General features: G+C 42.0%; 1 protein-coding gene across 1 annotated transcript in view; it reads right to left on the reverse strand.

Annotated features, from left to right (window-relative positions):
* LOC141148042 (kinesin-like protein KIF19) overlaps positions 1-18,847 on the reverse strand; it is a 115,758-nt gene that overhangs the window by 36,445 nt on the left and 60,466 nt on the right. Inside the window, exons 13-15 of the mRNA XM_073635198.1 lie at positions 15,992-16,175; positions 8,053-8,317; positions 5,971-6,074 (exon numbers count right to left, since the gene is read on the reverse strand). Coding sequence (XP_073491299.1) covers positions 5,971-6,074; positions 8,053-8,317; positions 15,992-16,175 — 553 coding nt within the window. The remainder of the gene's footprint in view (positions 1-5,970; positions 6,075-8,052; positions 8,318-15,991; positions 16,176-18,847) is intronic.

The following is an 18,847-nucleotide window of genomic DNA, read 5'->3' on the forward strand; positions in this document are numbered from 1 at the left end:
TTCCCCTTGTCCTGGATTTTTTCTCAGGGAGAGAGATGCAACACATGGATCAGTTTTATATCAAGGAACTTTCTCTAAAAGTTGCCTTCCTGATGGCCATAACATCGGCCAAGAGGGTTTCCGAAAGGAGCCATTCCTAGCATTTTCCCATGATCAGGTAGTTTTATTTCCTATGCTGGGTTCAAACCCCAAAGTATTATCTGTCTTTCACGAGAATCAGGAGATTGCTCTTCCAACGTTCAGGTCAGCTGAGGACTCTAGTATTCACCCTCTAGATGTTGGAGAAACTCTGAAACAGTATTTAGAAGCCACAGCTCCTTTCCGCTAGTCTGTGCATCTGTTCGTTCTCTTCAATGGGAGAAACAAAGGCTTGCATGCCTCTTCCAGATCTACCGCAGCATGGATTGTTCAGGCCATTCGGTGGGCCTATAAGGCTAAGGGTTTTGCAACTCCGGTGGCGGTGACTGCTCATTCAACCAGGAGCGTTTATACATCATGGGCGGCTTCCCGGCAAGTCGCCCCAGAAGTGATTTGCAAAGCGGCCTCATGGTCTTCAATTAATACATTCATGGCCCACTACAGCGTAGAACTGGCCTCGTTGTCTTCTGTTAATTTTGATTTACATTTTCTGTCTGTTGACGGTGCCAATTAAACCTTTTTTTTCTTTAACCAGCAATTGCCCGCCCAGGTGTGTATGGTTATTTCCCATACATAGGCTGCCATGGAGTCTGTCAGGAAAACAGAAAATTTCTTATCAAATACTTACCATAATTTTCCTTTCCTGATGGACTTCATGGCAGCAGGAGTTCCCTCCCATTTGCTGGAGTAGGCTAAGTTACGGAACACGGCCTCTTGCCATGCCTCGGAGCAAAGATTTATGGGATAGGGGTCCTATGAGGTATGAGAGGCGGGATTAACCCATACATAGGCTGCCATGGAGTCCATCAGGAAAGGAAAATTACAGTAAGTATTTGATAAGAAATTTTCCGTTATCTGACCTTGCCCATATATCAACTGATTATAACAATAGAGGTATAATTGAATCCTGTTAACCCAAAAGTTAATAAAACCAGATGTTTTCACTGTAATTCTTTACAACTGCTAATGTTTTTTTAAGGGAAAATATACTGTCTTTAACCACTTCAGCCCCGGAAGGATTTACCCCCTTAATAACCAGGCCATTTTTTGTGATATGGCACTACGTTACTTTAACTGACAATTGCGTGGGCGTGTGATGCTGTACCCAAATAATCTATGTCCTTTTTCCCCACAAATAGAGCTTTCTTTTGGTGGTATTTGATCACCTCTGCGGTTTTCTTTATTTGCGCTATAAACAAGAAAAAGACCAACAATTTTGAATTAAAAAAAATTTTTTACATTCTGCTATAATACATATCCAAAAAAAAAATTAAAAAAAAACGAATTTCTTCATCAATTTAGGCCAATATGTATACTTCTATATATTTTTGGTAAAAAAAATCTCAATAAGCGTATATTGATTGGTTTGCGCAAAAGTTATAGCGTCTACAAACTACGGAATAGATTTTTGGACTTTTAACTTTTTTTTAATTTTTTTATAGTAATGGCGGCAATCAGCGATTTTTAGAGGGGCTGTGACATTGCGGCGGACAAATCTGACCCTAAGTGACAATTTTTGGGGTCCAGTGACACAGTGATCAGTGCTACAGTGATCAGTGCTAAAAAATACAGTGATCAGTGCTAAAAAAAATGCTGATTACTGTAAACAGTATCTCACAAACGTGAGTACACCCCTCAGATTTTTGTAAATATTTTATTATATCTTTTCGTGTGACAACACTGAAGAAATAACACTTTGTTACAATGTAAAGTAGTGAATGTACAGCTTGTATAACAGTGTAAATTTGCTGTCCCCTCAAAATAACTCAACACACAGCCATTAATGTCTAAACCGCTGGCAACAAGAGTGAGTACACCCCTAAGTGAAAACGTCCAAATTGGGCCCAATTAGCCATTTTCCCTCCTTCTTCAGGTTCCTGCAGCTCCGTCACGCATTTGACTCGCAATTTAACTCGGTTCAGCTCTGGATGGAGCATGACAATCTCGAAACTGCTAAATGATGCTAAACTCCCTAAGCCACTATCTCAAATATACCGGGTACTGCTGCCATCCATTCAGGTTGGATTGGATGGGTTTGCGGGACCTGTGGCAGGTGGAGGTGCAGGAGCTGGACAGCGAAGACTGGGAAGACTTGTGGGATTTCCCCGCTTCAACCACTAGTTGCAACTTAGGGACAAGTTAATGCAATTCAAAATCCTGCACAGAATATACTATATGCCCCAACGCCTTCATCGCAAATACCCAATCTCATCGGCTGCTTGCTGGAGATGCTATAGTATGCCTGCTGGCTTCCTACATATATTCTGGGATTGCCCGCAGGTTCAAAAATATTGGAGGGAGGTAACTCAATTTATCCATGGATTGACTACCATACCTATTCCTCTAACAATCGGTGTCTGTCTCCTCAGCCTTGTGGAACAGCTGGCGTTAGCTAAAGCAGCCCACACCCTAATAGGTATCCTATTATTTTACGCTAGGAAAGCCATAGTACTAAAATGGAAGTCAGCCAAGCCCCCTACCTTACCATCGTGGAAAGCATTAATTAATACAATGATACCCCTCTACAAAGCAACATATTTATCCCGAGGATGCCCCAAAAAATATGATAAAGTCTGGCACTTATAGACAGACTCAGAGCTCACAGCAGATGATCAGCCTGTTGGGGACTGCCCTGGTTAGATCTCCTAATAACTACCTGGCCCTGTTGCGTGTTGGGGACAGGAATAGATATCTCCTACCATTATCCTACCATGTGAAAATTGGGTACTAGATATGTGGTTATTTAGTTTTAACTATAGGTAGATATGTTTAGCTTTGAGATACACAGTGAGTTGTACGCTGTTATGCACATGGCTATGGGCACCAATTGGGCAGGGTATGCCCCTGTTTTGTACCTCCACAGTGAAAATTTTCAATAAAAATAATAAAAAAAAAAAAAAAAAAGATAAACAATAGTAAATAATACAATATTCTATAGGGTGTATTTACACTGGTATGCTGTCTTCGGCTGAGGACAATTGAAACTTGCTTAATCATGTATGTTTATACTGCACCATGTTACTTTAGGATCGGATGCATTTACATTGCTGATGATTCTCTCTTTCAGGTGTTGCTGTGTTGGTGCGTCTTCCTTGGCTAAGGAGAGACAGGGATCTTACCTGCCGTCAACACTAACCCATTTTTATATTATCATTGCACATATATTTTAGATGGATAGTGAGGAATTAAGGTTGTTGCTTAGGCCTGCCGTTAAAATTGTACATAGATATTTGAGATCCTTTTTTGTCGCATATGACTTATCATAGTTTTTATATGACTATTTAACACCTATGTTTATTCGTGTGGCATGCCACACATATGTTTATATTTCTATATTGTTATATTGTTAACCCTTTCCTGTTTCCCTACCTATTCCAGTTTTTGCCAGGACAGTTGCTCTCAGGCTTGAGAGCTTTAAAAGAAATTATTTTTCTGCAAACCCTGAGACGTAGTTTTGTGGGCAGGGGGAGGATGTAGCACCCTGGAGTTTAGGCAGGGGGGTTTCTCCTCACAAATTTACTTGCCAGGATTAGTTATCATGGTTGATTGCTAGAGATCTATTGATTTCTCCCTAACTTTGGCCTTGTTGCATTTTTCTCTTCTACAACTAGGTGGCTGGGTACTTGGTGGTACTAGATACAAGAAGGGCAACGCAAGGTCAGGTTATGGATATATGGGGTGTCTCAGCCAATTGGCAGGGGTTTTTCATGAATCTCTTGGCCTGCTGGGATAACCTATAATTTCGGATGGAGTCAGGACATCTGGGTTCTGTGCCACCTGGACAGCTGTCTAGGTGGACATGTGTTGTATTGCCCGGGTTGCTAGGCTGGAGATGGGGCCTATCCCGGGCACATCTGGCTGCTAGGCTGTCTGAGGGCCTATCCAGAAGCAGGAGAGCAGCGTAGGATTGGGACTTCGGCTTGCAGTCCAACCAAAAGTGACGGTTCTGTCAGACGGAGAACCTGTGGTGGTCAGAGGTAGAGGGAAAGCTGTCGCCAGTAAGGGACTATCTGCCTATCTACCAGGGACCACAGTGAGTAAGTGAAGCAAATACCGGAGCAGTATTCTCACCAACCAGGGACGGTGAAGACTCTAGAAACCTTGGTGGGAATCAAGCCAGGGACCCAGCCAGCAGAGGTGACGCTTGCAGAGTAGCCTTGTGTGTCAAGCCAGTGACCGAGCAGGCCAGCTGGGGTGAAGCTTGAGAGGTATCTAGAGCGTTATTCCCTGTCCAATCTGTATATTATATTATCCCTCTAGTGCCTGGTGTTACTAAACTGACATCATATTCGTGAGCCTAACCAAAGGGATTATGGGATTGGTAGTTCCACCAGATAGTTATTCCCCTGCATGGCGATACACTCGGATATATATCCCAGGGATCTTTGCTACTATCAGGGAGATTGCTTGGAAGGGCTATAAAAGAAACCAGAGACCCGCCCCAGCGACTCTTCTTCCCAGGCCTCGTGTGTGAGGATCTCTCCGTGCTGGGAGAGGGAGGTTGCGGCCTACCACACAGTGTACAACATTCCTGCCCGACCAAGAAGGGGGTCCAGCCCTGCCTGCTGTTCATCGGACATCTGACCAGCACCAACTCGACCATACATCAACCCACGCTTCGTGCTCAGCATTTGAGTGATCATCACAAGCGGGTCCGCAGCCAGGACGTCCATTCCGGAGTCGCTATCTGGAAGGCGTTTGGCCTGGTTGTTGGTGAGAGGGCAATTGCCCACCTTTGCAAGTCTTTACTTGGTTGTTTTACTGGGACACTGTGTACAGACAGCTTTACTTTGGGAACACTTCACTGCACTTCTATTCGAACACTGTACTGTACATAGGCATCTTTAGCTGCAGTGAGCACAAGATATACCACCACTCTGTTACTACACCTTATTGGATATAGTTAATGGGCTCCGACTGCCGGTGAAGACCATCAGATCTGCAACAGGGACATTCTGTCATTGCTGCTTGAAGGGCCCTCATACCATCCTTGTTTAACTACATCTCTCATTAGGATAAAAGCGTTGAACAGGCCGGCCTGGGTTTCTTGTGCTGTTATTTAAATCTCAGTGGAACCATTATCCCCTTTGTACAACAATATCTTATCTGAAGTACTCCAGTAAACGTTAATAGAATATAAACGTTTTGAGAGTTTACTTATTACTTAAAGGTGCTGAAATGATGTTTGAACCCAGAGTTTCAGGTGGGTTGGAAGGTTTACAGGGTCACAGTGATGCAGATGAGCAGGTAAATCCAAGCAGTCCCCAAGGGAGCGGTACTACAAAAAGTCTACTAAGGCTGGCCATATATTATACAATTTTTCTTTGGATTTACCAAAACCATATAATATGAGGTCAAACCTAAACACTTTGGGGGTTATTTACTAAAGGCAAATCCACTTTGCACTGCAAGTGCACTTGGAAGTGCAGACGCTGTAGATCTGAGGGGGACATGCAAGGAAAATAAAAAACAGCATTTTTGCTTGCACATTAGCAGAGCTTCCCCTCATTTCAGAGCTTCCCCTCATATCTACAGCGATCTACAGCAACTGCACTTCCAAGTGCACTTCCAAGTGCACTTTCAAGTGCACTTGTAGTGCGCTTGTAGTGCAGAGTGGATTTGCCTTTAGTAAATCAACCCCTGTGTATGCAATCAGGCAGGCCCTTGCACTACATAGTTGAAGGTAAATCTAAAGAAAAGGAAATTGAATAAGAAATGTGTATAATGTATGGCCAGCTTTAATCCTTTTAAGTAACAGTAGATGGGGAAGGGATGTTTTTGAGTTTAATTTTAAACTAGTACACTTTATATTCTTCTTCAATTGCACTTTACCTTAAATCTACTTAGAAGCAGAGACTTTTGTTCCTCCATCTGCTTTATTTTCACATGATCCATTTCATGCAGATGTAGAAGCTCTGGATCATGGACCTTCTCATCTGAAATAAACAAATTAACAAAGACAGATGAGACAAGAAACAAATGTAAACAGTGATAAACATATCTTAAGAGCTGATCCACATCCTGAATTAATCTTTCCATGTGTAGATATGAATTTTAAAGGAGGGAACTTCTTGAACTTCTATGAACACTACAGTTGTTTTTCAGAAATTCTAATAAATTAAACTGAGTTTCTTTTTCACTTGGTTCAGCTTGAACCATAGAGACAGGAAATCTGCCCAACAGGATCCCATACAGCAATAAACCTAACCAAGGTCCTAACTCTTCCCACTTCTTTCAAAGCTAAAAGAAAAGCTTCTGGTTAAGGTTACAATAGGGTAAAGCAAAGCATAACTATATAAATGTGATTTCCCAGAATACAAAAACTCAGTCTCCTCATTAAACAGGCCTTTGCCCTTGTACACCAGAATATTACACTGTGGACTATGAAAGACCCTCTGTAAACAACATATGGGCCCAATATGATTTATATTGCGCACAACCATTATAACTTGGCAGATTTATTGCAATACCAGATTTCACAAGAAGGTGGCAGTACAGGTGACATCTATAACTCTGTCTGACAACAGCAGTGACAGTTCCCACTGTGCTGCCACCAATTTTTGATAAAAAACACTCTCAGTCTCACCCTGCACAAAGATTTACTCTCCTTGGCAACCACAAAAGTTGACTGCATCAGCAATCTAGAGCTCTCCTCTACCATCAAATGAAGAACATCAGCCAAGAGTCTTTTTATTAGAGCCAACACTATGATCCATTTTATGACCATTAACTGAACTTTGCTGGAACTCAAAAACCTAGAACTTTGTTAAGTATTTTCATTCTTGATCTATTCATGTTTTTCTATTGCATTATTGTGTCTTTTCTTCTTTTCTGTAAATAATTTGTATACACTGTCTTACTATTTTTCTTATTAAATAATGTTTTAAAAAAATATCTCTAGTGCACTAAGGCAGAATTTAAAAATCCCTGTTTTTTTTGAAGAGTGATATTAAATCATAAATCTCTGAAATATTCCTGTCTGTTGTGACAGTATGTATTACAGACATTTATTCAAAGTCATAGTTGCTAAAGCAGATATTGTGAATGGTTGGTGTTTCCCATAAAACGCCTGGTGGCAGCTGTATGGTGTGTAACAGGTTAACTGCGTAGGAAACAAAACCCAGTGTTAGGCTTGGTGCACACCTATGCGGTTTTTTTTTTTGCTTTTTTGCAGAAATGCACCACAGTTCATTTAACGTGGTTTCCTACGAGACACATTCACATCTATGCTTTTTTCAGCCGCTGCATTCTTGGAATGGGTCAGGGACTTTTTTAAATGCAAACTGGTACTTTTTTGGTTCAATAGACTTCAATAGAGAAGCTGCAGAAAAGCATGTAGTGCGTTTTTGCCGTGATTTTACCACAATTTTGCCGCAAATTACATTTTTTAATCTGCCCAACAACAAATTAGCCAACAAAAAAAACATCAAAAATGCGAAATGCAAATCGTGGTAAAATCGCATGTACAAAAATGCAAAACGCACTGGAAAAAGCACTGCAGAAACGGATCAAAAGCAAACTGCATAGATGTGAACCAAGCCTTAATCATTCTGTCTGCTGGCACCTAGATTGTGGTCCTGCGAGCTAGAAACTTTTTGTGCAGGGTAAGGCTGAGAGGGTTTTGTCACATATTGGTGGCAGCACAGTGTGATCTGACACTGCTGTTACACTTCTGGTCCATGAAAATCAATGAGATGACTCATGTGATATGTAAGGGATCAAGATCTGTTTCAGGTAGTACACAAAGTAGTTCAAACTATTCAGCAGGAAATTTTTGTTTTTTGGGGAATCTCCCTTTTAAACACACATCTACAATAAAAGAGAAATAAATAGAATAGTGCACATCCACCTTCTTTAAAGAATTATGTCTCCTGCAAAATGACATGGCCACTTGGGAAAATCTGAAACCATTACCTATTAATGTTTGCTGCAGCTGGATGATTTTCTCACAGAGGGATCTGTAATGTTGGTAACCCAGAATTACGAAGTCTTTCTGGTAGAGCAGGCTGTCCTTACACATGGACCTAGTTAGTAGTTCACTGTTAGAGACCTGCAGCTCATGTATTTTGTGGAGCAACCTAAACAACTCTCCCTGATCACTGCTGAACTCGTCAGGAATCTGCTTCTCCAGCTGAGATGCCTTAAATTTGGAATTTGCCCATTGTTCATTCAGTGTTGCCTATGAGAGAGAAACATCATAAGAACTTCGGACAGTCCCAAATACATTCAACATACAGGTTACAGTATAATATGAGCTGCTCTGCTACTGTATATTATAGAAAGCAAGGTCTACTGACAAGAACAAGAACCACTTGTAATGTTAGTACAGTCCTAATACATGGACGATTAGATATACAGAGGACAAAGCTTAATTGTTCATATTTACATCTTCTGTTCTCTTCAAGTTTAAAAAAAAAATAAAAAAAGCTGTTAAGTCAAATAATATTTTGCAATGCACAAGCTATTGGGGTTGATTTACAAAATGAGTAGAGCATGTTCTCTTTACATAGTGAATTTTTACTTTGCAAGGCAAATTTCACTTAGCTTAGTGAATGTGGTAAAATTCACTTTGCAAAGAATACTCATTTACATGCAAGGAAAAAAATTACATTCTCTCTGCATATGTTTGGATGATTGAAGTCAGCAGAGCTTAGCCTTGATTCCTAAGCTATGTGATAATTTCCTGTTACAGTTCAATTTCACTTTGCTAAGTAAACAGCCTGAACTCCTTTAGTAAACCAAGGTCATTGCTTTATGAATTGGGCTCAATTAGTAGAAAGTGAATGTTCACTTGTAAAGTTGTGCTCACTTCAACCATCAAATCATGTGCAAGTAAAAATTATGTTTAGTAAATTAATCCCACTGGGTCAATTACTAGAATATTTTTGGGCTATAAAACTGTGGAAATGTCCTTCCTCCAGATTTAATACAAATTCACAAAGTATCAGTGTAGAATTTTTCTAGTTCTGGATAGAGTGGGGAAGGACTGGAACATTGTCAGGTTTTTATTGCTCTCAGGACTACTCAATATGTGAGGAGCATCAAGACATGGGGCACACACAGCAATAGCAACCTGACAATGTTCTAAGCCTTCCTCAACAAAACCTGATTATGCTTTTTCCCAACTAAAGCAATATGACCTGATTTCCTGTCCCATTTTCAGAGAATAAGAGCAGAAATCACCACAATAATAACACAAGCACCATTACCAATATGTCTAAACCACCCAAAAAAATTGGCTTGGTCTCTACTTTAGAGCTTTTTCAGATGTCAGTAAAGCTGGCAATAGATGGTTCAAATCTCAGCCAGTTCAGCAGAGATTCGAACCATGTTTGGGCAGGCTGAATGTATCCAAGATGATCGATCGCTCAAGTTGGGTACAACCAGCCTGTCAGATTTTACATGAGATTATTTCTAGCGGCTGTTATAAGGGGGGGGGGAGCTTTTCCCCCTGGGAGAGCACAATGGCTCCACAGAAGGGGTTCTCCCATCAGCGCTGACTGTGTTGATGGTGGAATTGAGCGATTTTCTTGGGTGCAGGGAAGAAAAGGGCTCTTTCTTTGGCAGGCTTAACTCAGAAAAGTGTGTACAAGGTGACAAGAAACTGGATGCTCTTTAATTTCTGCATACAGATGAATATACTAGATGACATGTCACTAACTTAGCATCCTTAGGCTCCTTTCACACAGGAGCCTCCGTCTTGCGGATTCCTCTTGCTCAGCAGGGGATTGCTCCGCTGATCCTCACTGAGCAGGCGGATGACAGGTCCTGTCCACTCCGCTGTGCAGAGCGGACACGGACACAGTCCCACTTTTCTCTATGGGGAAATCAGGTGGGAACGGACCGCCTGTCCGTTTTCATCCACTCCTATCCAATCCAATAAACCAGATGGATGGAAAATACGTCTGGATTTTGCCGGCAGGATCGGATCAAATGGTGGCGGGTGTCAGCAGCTCCATAGGGGAGACTAGAGGGTCCGATCATACTCATCAATATAACTCAACTAAATAAATACATTTCAAATACATAAATAGAACAAAGGGTTGCAGTACCAAAGTGAGAGCCTATTTGAATCTTCAAATATGTCATATGCACAAGACATCTATAAATATTAAGACAGATTCAGCGTGTACAGCTCTTGATCAAGCCAAAAACATCTCTCTATATACAGTACATGATATAATGTATGGCATTTTATTTTGTTATCTGTTAGATGATGGACCATTTTATTCTAGTTCATTTGAACTAGACCAAAGAACTAGTGTTTTTGGTAAAACTATATTTTTCTGAATACTTAGGTAGAGGGGCTTTACAAAGTCTTCATAATGTGCATCATAGGGCTTAGTCACTGCCAGGCCTGCAATGATGTCTTTAAACCCAATAGATGTAGGTGAAGTTTAGACTGGAGAATATTGCAGATAACGTGAGAGACAGAAAAAAACCAATAGCACATAAGAAGCATGGAAAAGCTTTCTTAGATTAGAAGTTTTTAGCCATTCTAAGTTTGCCATGTCGTATCTGTAGATCATTGCAATGCAAAAAAAATTGAGAAAAAAGTTTGTTAAAAAAATATGGAGATCCTTTTGAGGATCAAATCAAATGGTGCTGAAGAGTCAGTGGGGGTTATTTACTAAAGGCAAATCCGCTTTGCACTACAAGTGCACTTGAAAGTGCATTTGGAAGTGTAGTCGCTGTAGATCTGAGGGGAAGATCTGAAATGACGGGAAGCTCTACTGGTTTTATCATCCAATCATGTGTAAGCAAAAATGCTGCTTTTTTATTTTCCTTGCATGTCCCCTTCAGATCTACAGCAACTGCACTGTAGTGCAAAGTGGATTTTTCTTTAGTAAATAAACCCCAATGTGTTGACCTGTCAAGGACAGAAGTGAATGTTTAACTTGGCATACATTTATACAGCCTAGTGTAGTTAAAAACACATTTTGAACCCCGCATTTTATTTTTCCTGCAGATGGTGCCCATCGCCCTGCCTAGGACTTTCTTCTCGACCCTCAACAGCCTGTTTATACAGTATATATGGAGTGGGAAGTGCCCCAGACTAGCCCTTCGCACGATACAACGCCCTAAAGCAAGAGGGGGAATGGGGGTCCCAATGATACGCAAGTACTATGAAGCTATAGCCTTACAGCGTATTTTGGATTGGTATCACAATGTCTCCCTTAAACTGTGGGTCCCGCTCGATAAATTCCTAGCTGGCCGAAATCTATCACATGCACCATGGGTTCCCAGGGAGAACAGAGGTCTGTCAATGCTGGTCTCTCCTATGGCTTCACACACCTTAAACGTGTGGGATGCCTTGAATAGGAAAGGGAAGCTCGCTCCGGCGATTTCCCCTCTGGCACCCCTAGGTGGCTTCCCATGGTTCACTCCGGGGGAACACCCATCTTTTTTCCGTACGTGGACAGCTGATGGGGAGATCAGATGCGGCAGATTTGTTCAGGATCAAGGCCTAATACCATTGGCTAAGCTGAGGGAACTGTTCGGCCCATTCCCAATGGACGAATGGCGATATAGACAACTTAAACATTTTATTGATAGCTTACCACAGGGGGTTCGTTCCCCCACGGTGGCATCGCCTTTTGAACGATTATGTATGTCATCCTCTATCACCCCCCATGCGATCTCAGTGTTATATGAGTTACTGAAATCTTCACAGGAAGAGGGAAAACTGGGATTTATTAGGGAGTGGGAGAAAGATCTTAACCACATCTTTACAGAACCCCAATTAGAACATCTTTTCCGCCTTACCCATTCGAGCACTGTTGACACCAAAATGCAAGAGAACAGCTATAAGGTTTTGACCAGGTGGTACAGGGTCCCCGCTAAGCTCACTAAGATCTATCCGTCTCTTTCCGCCGCATGCTGGAGGGAATGCGGACTTCGGGGTTCATTCCTCCACATTTGGTGGGAATGCCCCAAACTACGACCATTCTGGCTGGACATACATACTCAAATTAAACTCATCTTGGATGTAGAACTCCCAGACTCACCACTGGAATCCTTACTGCACTTCCCTACCATTCCTCTCGGCCAGTATCGCAAGTCAATTTTACCACACTTACTTAACGCAGCACGAAGGCTGATCCCTATACATTGGAAAAAGCCTCAAATACCCACACGTGCCGAATGGATAGGGTTGGTTGATAATATTATGGCCGCAGAGGAATGGATGGCGAAGTGTAAGGACAAATACGAAAAGTTCTACTCAATATGGGCCACATGGATGCACTACACAGGTCAGGGGAAGGTGCCAGCCAGAGGATCTTCTCAGATACAGAACCCCAATTGATCCTCGCGTCTGAGGTTGTTTTTCGACAGATATTGAAGTAACTACCAACAGGGACTGATGCACAGACGTGCTCTAATAAGCCCAGAGCAGTTCAATATGGTTGAATATGATAAGAGGTGTAACATTTCCTTTTTCTTTTTCGTTCTCCCTTTGTTCCCCCCACCCTCCCTTTTTCCCCTTTTTTTTCTTTTTCCTGTTTTTTCTGATACTTTCATTATTATAAAAAGAATAATTACAGTATGTTATGGCTTACATCAAGGTTTATGACCTAGCGTTCGACCTGGTCTCAGGTACTATGGGTTCCAGTTAAACCCATACAGTTGACTGATGGTTATGGTCTTGTTCTGGGATCCTCCATCGGGGAGCAATAGGGGCGATTAATGGTTGTGTGAATTTATAAGTGTCGATTAGATGACTATAAATATCCCCCTACCATATTGCCCCTGATGTGTGCAAGATCCTGGGTAATACACATATTCATCTGATACATAACACCCCCTTATGTAATTCGTACATACTTCGTATGTATTAACTGTTATGCTATGTCTCTCTGTATGTTTTTCATGGAAATATCCTTAAAATAAAGATTATATAAAAAAAAAAAAAAACACATTTTGAGTATTAGTATCAGGGGAGCATATGTGTGCACAAAGAGCCCAATGTTAGCAATGAATACCAAGCCTAACATCCATTGTCAGATAATATAACAAATAAAAACTGAACTAACTATTCCATACTGATTGTATATTTGACATTAAAACAGGTTTGTTTAGCTTACGTAAACCTAAAGCTAGCCATACATGTGTTTTCTCTCATTCAGCCATTGGGCTTATTCAGTCGATTCCACCATTTGTGCTAAACAGAAGGGATGGTGGAATTTCCACTGCCGGTCATTATACAGTTATGCTCATAAGGTTAAAATACCCTGGCAGAATTTATGATTTCTTGGCCATTTTTCACAAATACTTTTCTTTCACTCATGGTTAGTGTTTGGCTGAAGCCATTTATTATCAATCATCTGTGTTTACTCTTTTTAAATCATAATGAAAACAGAAATTACCCAAATGACCCTGATCAAAAGTTTACATACCCCAGTTCTTAATACCGTATATTGCCCCCTTTAACATCAATGACAGCTTGAAGTGTTTTGTGGTATTTGTGGATGAGGCTCTTTATCTTCTCAGATGGTAAAGCTGCCCATTCCTCTTGGCAAAAAGAATCCAGTTCCTGTAAATTCTTGGGCTGTATTGCATTAACTGCACGTTTCGAGATCTCCCCAGAGTGGCTCAATGATATTGAGGTCAGGAGACTGAGATGGCCACTCCAGAACCTTCACTTTATTCTGCTGTAGCCAATGACAGGTCATCTTGCCATCAATTTTGACCAAATTTCTTGTGCCTTTGTAGCTCACACATCCCCAAAACATCAGCGATCCACCTTCCTGTTTCACAGTAGGAATGGTGTACCTTTCCTTATAGGCCTTGTTGACTCCTCTCCAAATGTAGCATTTATGGTTGTGACCAAAAAGCTCAATTTTGGTCTCATCACTCCAAATGACTTTGTGCCAGAAGGTTTGAGGCTTGTCTCTGTGCTGTTTGGTGTATTGTAAGTGGGATACTTTGTGGCATTTGTGTAGTAATGGCTTTCTTCTGGCGACTCGACTATGCAGCCCATCTTTCTTCAAGTGCCTCCTTATTGTGCATCTTGAAACAGCCACACCACATGTTTTCAGAGAGTCCTGTATTTCACCTGAAGTTATTTGTCCTTTTTTCTTTGCATCCCGAACAATTTTCCTGACAGTTGTGGCTGAAATTTTAGTTGGTCTACCTGACCGTGGTTTGGTTTCAACAGAACCTCTAATTTTCCACTTCTTGATTAGAGTTTGAACACTGCTGATTAGCATTCTCAATTCCTTGGATATCTTTTCATATCCCTTTCCTGTTTTATACAGTTCAACTACCTTTTCCCGCAGATCCTTTGATAATTCTTTTGCTTTCCCCATGACTCAGAATCCAGAAACGTCAGTGCAGCATTGGATGAAAGATGCAAGGGTCTGTCAGGAGTCCAGAAACTCATTGATCTTTTATACACACACATTACAAGCAAATAGATCACAGGTGAGGATGGTTACCTTTAATAGCCATTCAAACCCCTTTGTGTCAACTTGTGTGCATGTTATCAGGCCAAAATCACCAGGGTATGTAAACTTTTGATCAGGGTCATTTGGGTAGTTTCTGTTTTCATTATGATTTAAAAAGTGTAAACACAGTTGATTGATAATAAATGGCTTCAGCCAAACACTAACCATGAGTGAAAGAAAAGTTTTGTGTTATCATTCATATTCAAATGGAAAAATGGCCAAGAAATCAGAAATTCTGCCAGGGTATGTAAACTTATGAGTACAACTGTATTTGGCAGCTACAGAACCTCTGGTTGACTAAATACCCAAACAGTGAAGTAACTGATATAACTAACTGATGCAATGCCTGTTCGCCCAATAATTTTATAGTTGGTTCAGTCAATTTTTAAGGATAAGTTCACTTTTAGCATTTAGGGTGTAAAATGTAACACGTTACTAAACAGCACCTGTCGGCACCCAAACCCCTGTCTCCATGACTGAGGACAAGGGTTCTTCTCCCCGCACCCGCCCAGTGCCCACACAACTGTGTCATTCAATCATAGCAATCTGTGACTGAATTAATTACAAGTCCCGTCTTCCACCGCAGCAGACGGCTTGTAGTTTTCAATGAACTGCTAGGGCGTAATGAGCACTCTCAAAGTTCATTGATTCTTTCTGCTCTTTAGTAACTGTCTGCCCATATAGGAAGTTTGACATTGCTGATCACGGGTTCAATGCTCTCCTGAAAAGAAAATTAAAAATGCAAATTTTTTTACCTGCAAAAATATGTGTATTTATTTTATTTATTTTTTTAAAGATGAACTTATACTTTGAATTGACTTTTGTCAAGCAAAGTGTTGCTTACGGGGCCACCTTCAGCTCGAATTTCAGCCAAATCAGCATTAATAAGATGAAATTTGAGACACCTATGGCCAGCCTTATGACAATTTAACATTTCACTAGCTTATCAGTCTTTTTAAATACAATGTACATACGTTGTGCAGGGTGGTGTACTATAGAGTATAAGGCTGGCCATGATTCAAAAGTTGTCCCAATCTTGCTGAATCATCTGAAATTTGAGCCATGGGTGGCCCTGTAAGAACGACCTGGCTCAACAAAAGTCTATGCAAAAATTGACTGGGTGGAAAATTGGACAAACAGTGACTGCATCCTATCTGATGCAGTTACAGTACGGCTATTCAGGCAGCTGCAGATACGGTTCAATAGCGAGCAGTGGAGATTCCTCCATCCACGCCGTTTAGCATAAATGGAGGAATTGAATTGATTGATTGTCTCTCCTTTAGCCTGCCGGTTGAATGAGGGAAAATCAAGCCGTACATGGCTGGCTTTAGAATTAGCTAGTCAAAATAGGTAATTTGGAGGTTTTCTTGTTCTAACAGACCACAACAACTGAAGAAAGCTTTTACCATCTTTGCAGATGTTTTCTGTTGTTCAGCAAGAAGTATGTTAATTTCTTCTCTGGCCATCATAACTTCATGAGGTTCAGTAATATCTGAATCTCCATCTTCTTCCTCTTCTCCCACATCAATTGTATCCACAGCAGTCTTCCTTGACCTCTGCTGGGTATAGCACTGTCTGTCCTGCTCCCAGCTGCATCACAAAGAACAAAATAAACAGGTATAAGACTGCAGAGAAAAGTAGTCCAAAGGATCATTTTAAAAGCCCACCAGCCAGTGTAATGGGCCACTCACTGGAAAACTTCACTACACAGCTCTGGAGGCCATGTACTGTAGCATCATAATGTTCACAAAGACTAGCAGTCATCGGTCAGTGGGGCCGTGTGATTGCGCTGACCAATAAGAATCCCTTTTGAGTCTCCTGGCATACCAGAAGAAAGAGGATATTCTTTCTGTCAGCAGTGTTTAGTAAGATTTTCCATGGCAAAAAGAAAATACAAATAACATTGCGTGGTAGCAAAGAACAATGCCACTAATCCTCTACTATACAAAATACATCAACAGTAAAACAAAGTAGAGAACAGGAGGTTTTCCCTGTTAAGCTTCTTAACACAAAGAAAGGAGAATAAGATAACCTCTCAGCTACATGTGCAGCAATTAGTACAGTACTGCAATTATCTATAGCCAATTTTGCAATATAAAATGTACTAAAACTCCTCTAAATGAAGCCATTATATAACCAGAGTTAAATAAAAACATCTTACATTAAGAGGAGGTCCAGCCCCCCCACGAAAAATTAAACGTCAGCAGCCACAAATACTGTAGCTGATTACTTTTAATATATGGACACTTACCTGTCCAGGGAGCCTGCGATGTTGGCACCCCAGCCGGTCTTCGGATCGGCTGTCAAGTGCAGTCGCCGCCATTCTTGGTAAGGAACCCTGGCACTGAAGCCTTTTGGCTTCACAGCCGGTTCCCTACTGAGCATTTGTGCAAAGCGCGCTGCACTTTCTAATTGGTCTGGCGGCGGAGGAAGAAGGAGGGGACCGAACCTGTCAAAAACAAGTACCCGTTCCCCCTCCCCCCTGAAAGGTGTCGGAAAGGTGCTTTTGAGTGGAACTCCACTTTAACCTTTAAGAGAAGGCAGGTGTGCCAGAAATTAGATACAAGCCAAATGCACTATGCGCAACATAATATGTAACCTCCTAACAAAGGGAGGATAGCCACGCAATCCAAGTAAAACAAGCGGACGTCCCCCTGAAACTAATAGGGACGTTCTGTAGCAGAGAGAATAGACAGAAGGAAATTGGAAAAAGGGAGAAAAGTAAAACACATTACCTAGTACTCGCCAACCCCCCAATCTGAGGATTCATTTGAGGTGACCTTTGGGTCGGGGTACCTTAGTAGACATCTGGAAAATGCCTCTCATGCGGCCGGCTAACTGCATCTGGATTTGGGCTTTGGGCCACAGCGCCTTCTGGATACAAAAGGGCTGTTATGATCGTTTCCTGAAATTTTAGGAAGGATCCAGTTCTTCCTGTTATTTTGTAAGTAAGCATTGTATACTGTATAGCCAATTGAAATAAATATATAGAAACTTTTTTATACCAGTGTCTAGCTCTGCGGGCAGCTAAATACGGTTTCATCATTTGGTCGGTAAAGTCTACTCCTCCCATATAAAGATTATAGTCGTGGACATAGAGAGGTTTTTCAACGACACCAGAAGCCATGTAAACTTGTTGTGTTTAGGTGCATGGAAGACAGGATGAATACATCCCGTTTGTCCTTCCACATCAATGCGAGTAGTTCGTCGCTCCGCAAGCAACCTCTCCCTTTCTAAGTGTGTTTTTATCGAGCCGTTGGGGGATGCCATTGGGGGATGCCCCTGAGACTGGGTCACATGATGCTACAGCAGCCAACCAGTTAACGACCATCCTATTGTAGCTTTTCTGCTACAGGGTGGCCGCTCTGTGGAGAATCAAGTGTAGCACCGTCTACCTAGTGTAGTTAATAGAGTGAGATTTTTCTGTAGTGCAGGTAAGCTAGGCCTGTTTGTTTTTGATCTGTGGGGCTGGGAGTGGCTTAGAGTAGGCTGGTGACTCACAGATAGTTTCATCTTTCGGTTACCTCCCTTCTGCTTCTAGAGGCCTCTAGAAGGAAGGTGGGGAAGAGGGGGGGAGCTGTCTATGGTGTCCTAAGGAGCCCTGACCAATCCCCAACCTGGATTGGCAGGGGGCCGGCTTCCTTAAATACCTAGAGTCAGCCCAGCTGGGGAGGAGTTGTTAGAGTAGAAAAACTGGAGATGGAGTGTTGGGCTGTCGGGGCCTTTGAGGGAGCCCCCTACTCTGGGGGGGGGGTGAGGGGGGCCAAGGGGCTCAGAGCTGAACAGTAACCCCACACAACCCAAGGGGTGTCTTGAGCAGGAGAGGACAGCGAGGAATACTGCCGGGCAAGATTCCAGGAAGGGTCCATCAGGTGTAGGCACAGGTGGGAGAGCTGGGAGAGGCATGCCGGAGCGGACTGGGAGTGTGCAGTCTGAGATAGATGTAGAGCCAAGGGGAGAGACTGTGATGTTACTGGCAAGGAAGTTGGGCCGTTGCACCTGGGAGAGCTGGCAGGGTCTGCAAAGGGCTTACTGGGATCAGTAGTCCACCAAAGAGGGCAGCTAGCACCAGAACTTTATTTTGCTACACTATTGGGGCCCACGGTCCCTGCCTGTAATAAGGAACTTTGCTAAGGCCCGGCTGAAACCAGAGTTAGGCCCAACCATATGCTAGCTGCTCCTGAAGAATTGTGCTGGAGGGAGAAGGAGAGATAGTCTGCAGCAAGTGTTGGGCAGTAGAAGAGTATCTGAATTGTCCCAAA

This window comes from Aquarana catesbeiana, linkage group LG06 (genome assembly GCF_042186555.1).
Source record: "Aquarana catesbeiana isolate 2022-GZ linkage group LG06, ASM4218655v1, whole genome shotgun sequence".
NCBI classification, from domain to species: Eukaryota; Metazoa; Chordata; class Amphibia; order Anura; family Ranidae; genus Aquarana; species Aquarana catesbeiana.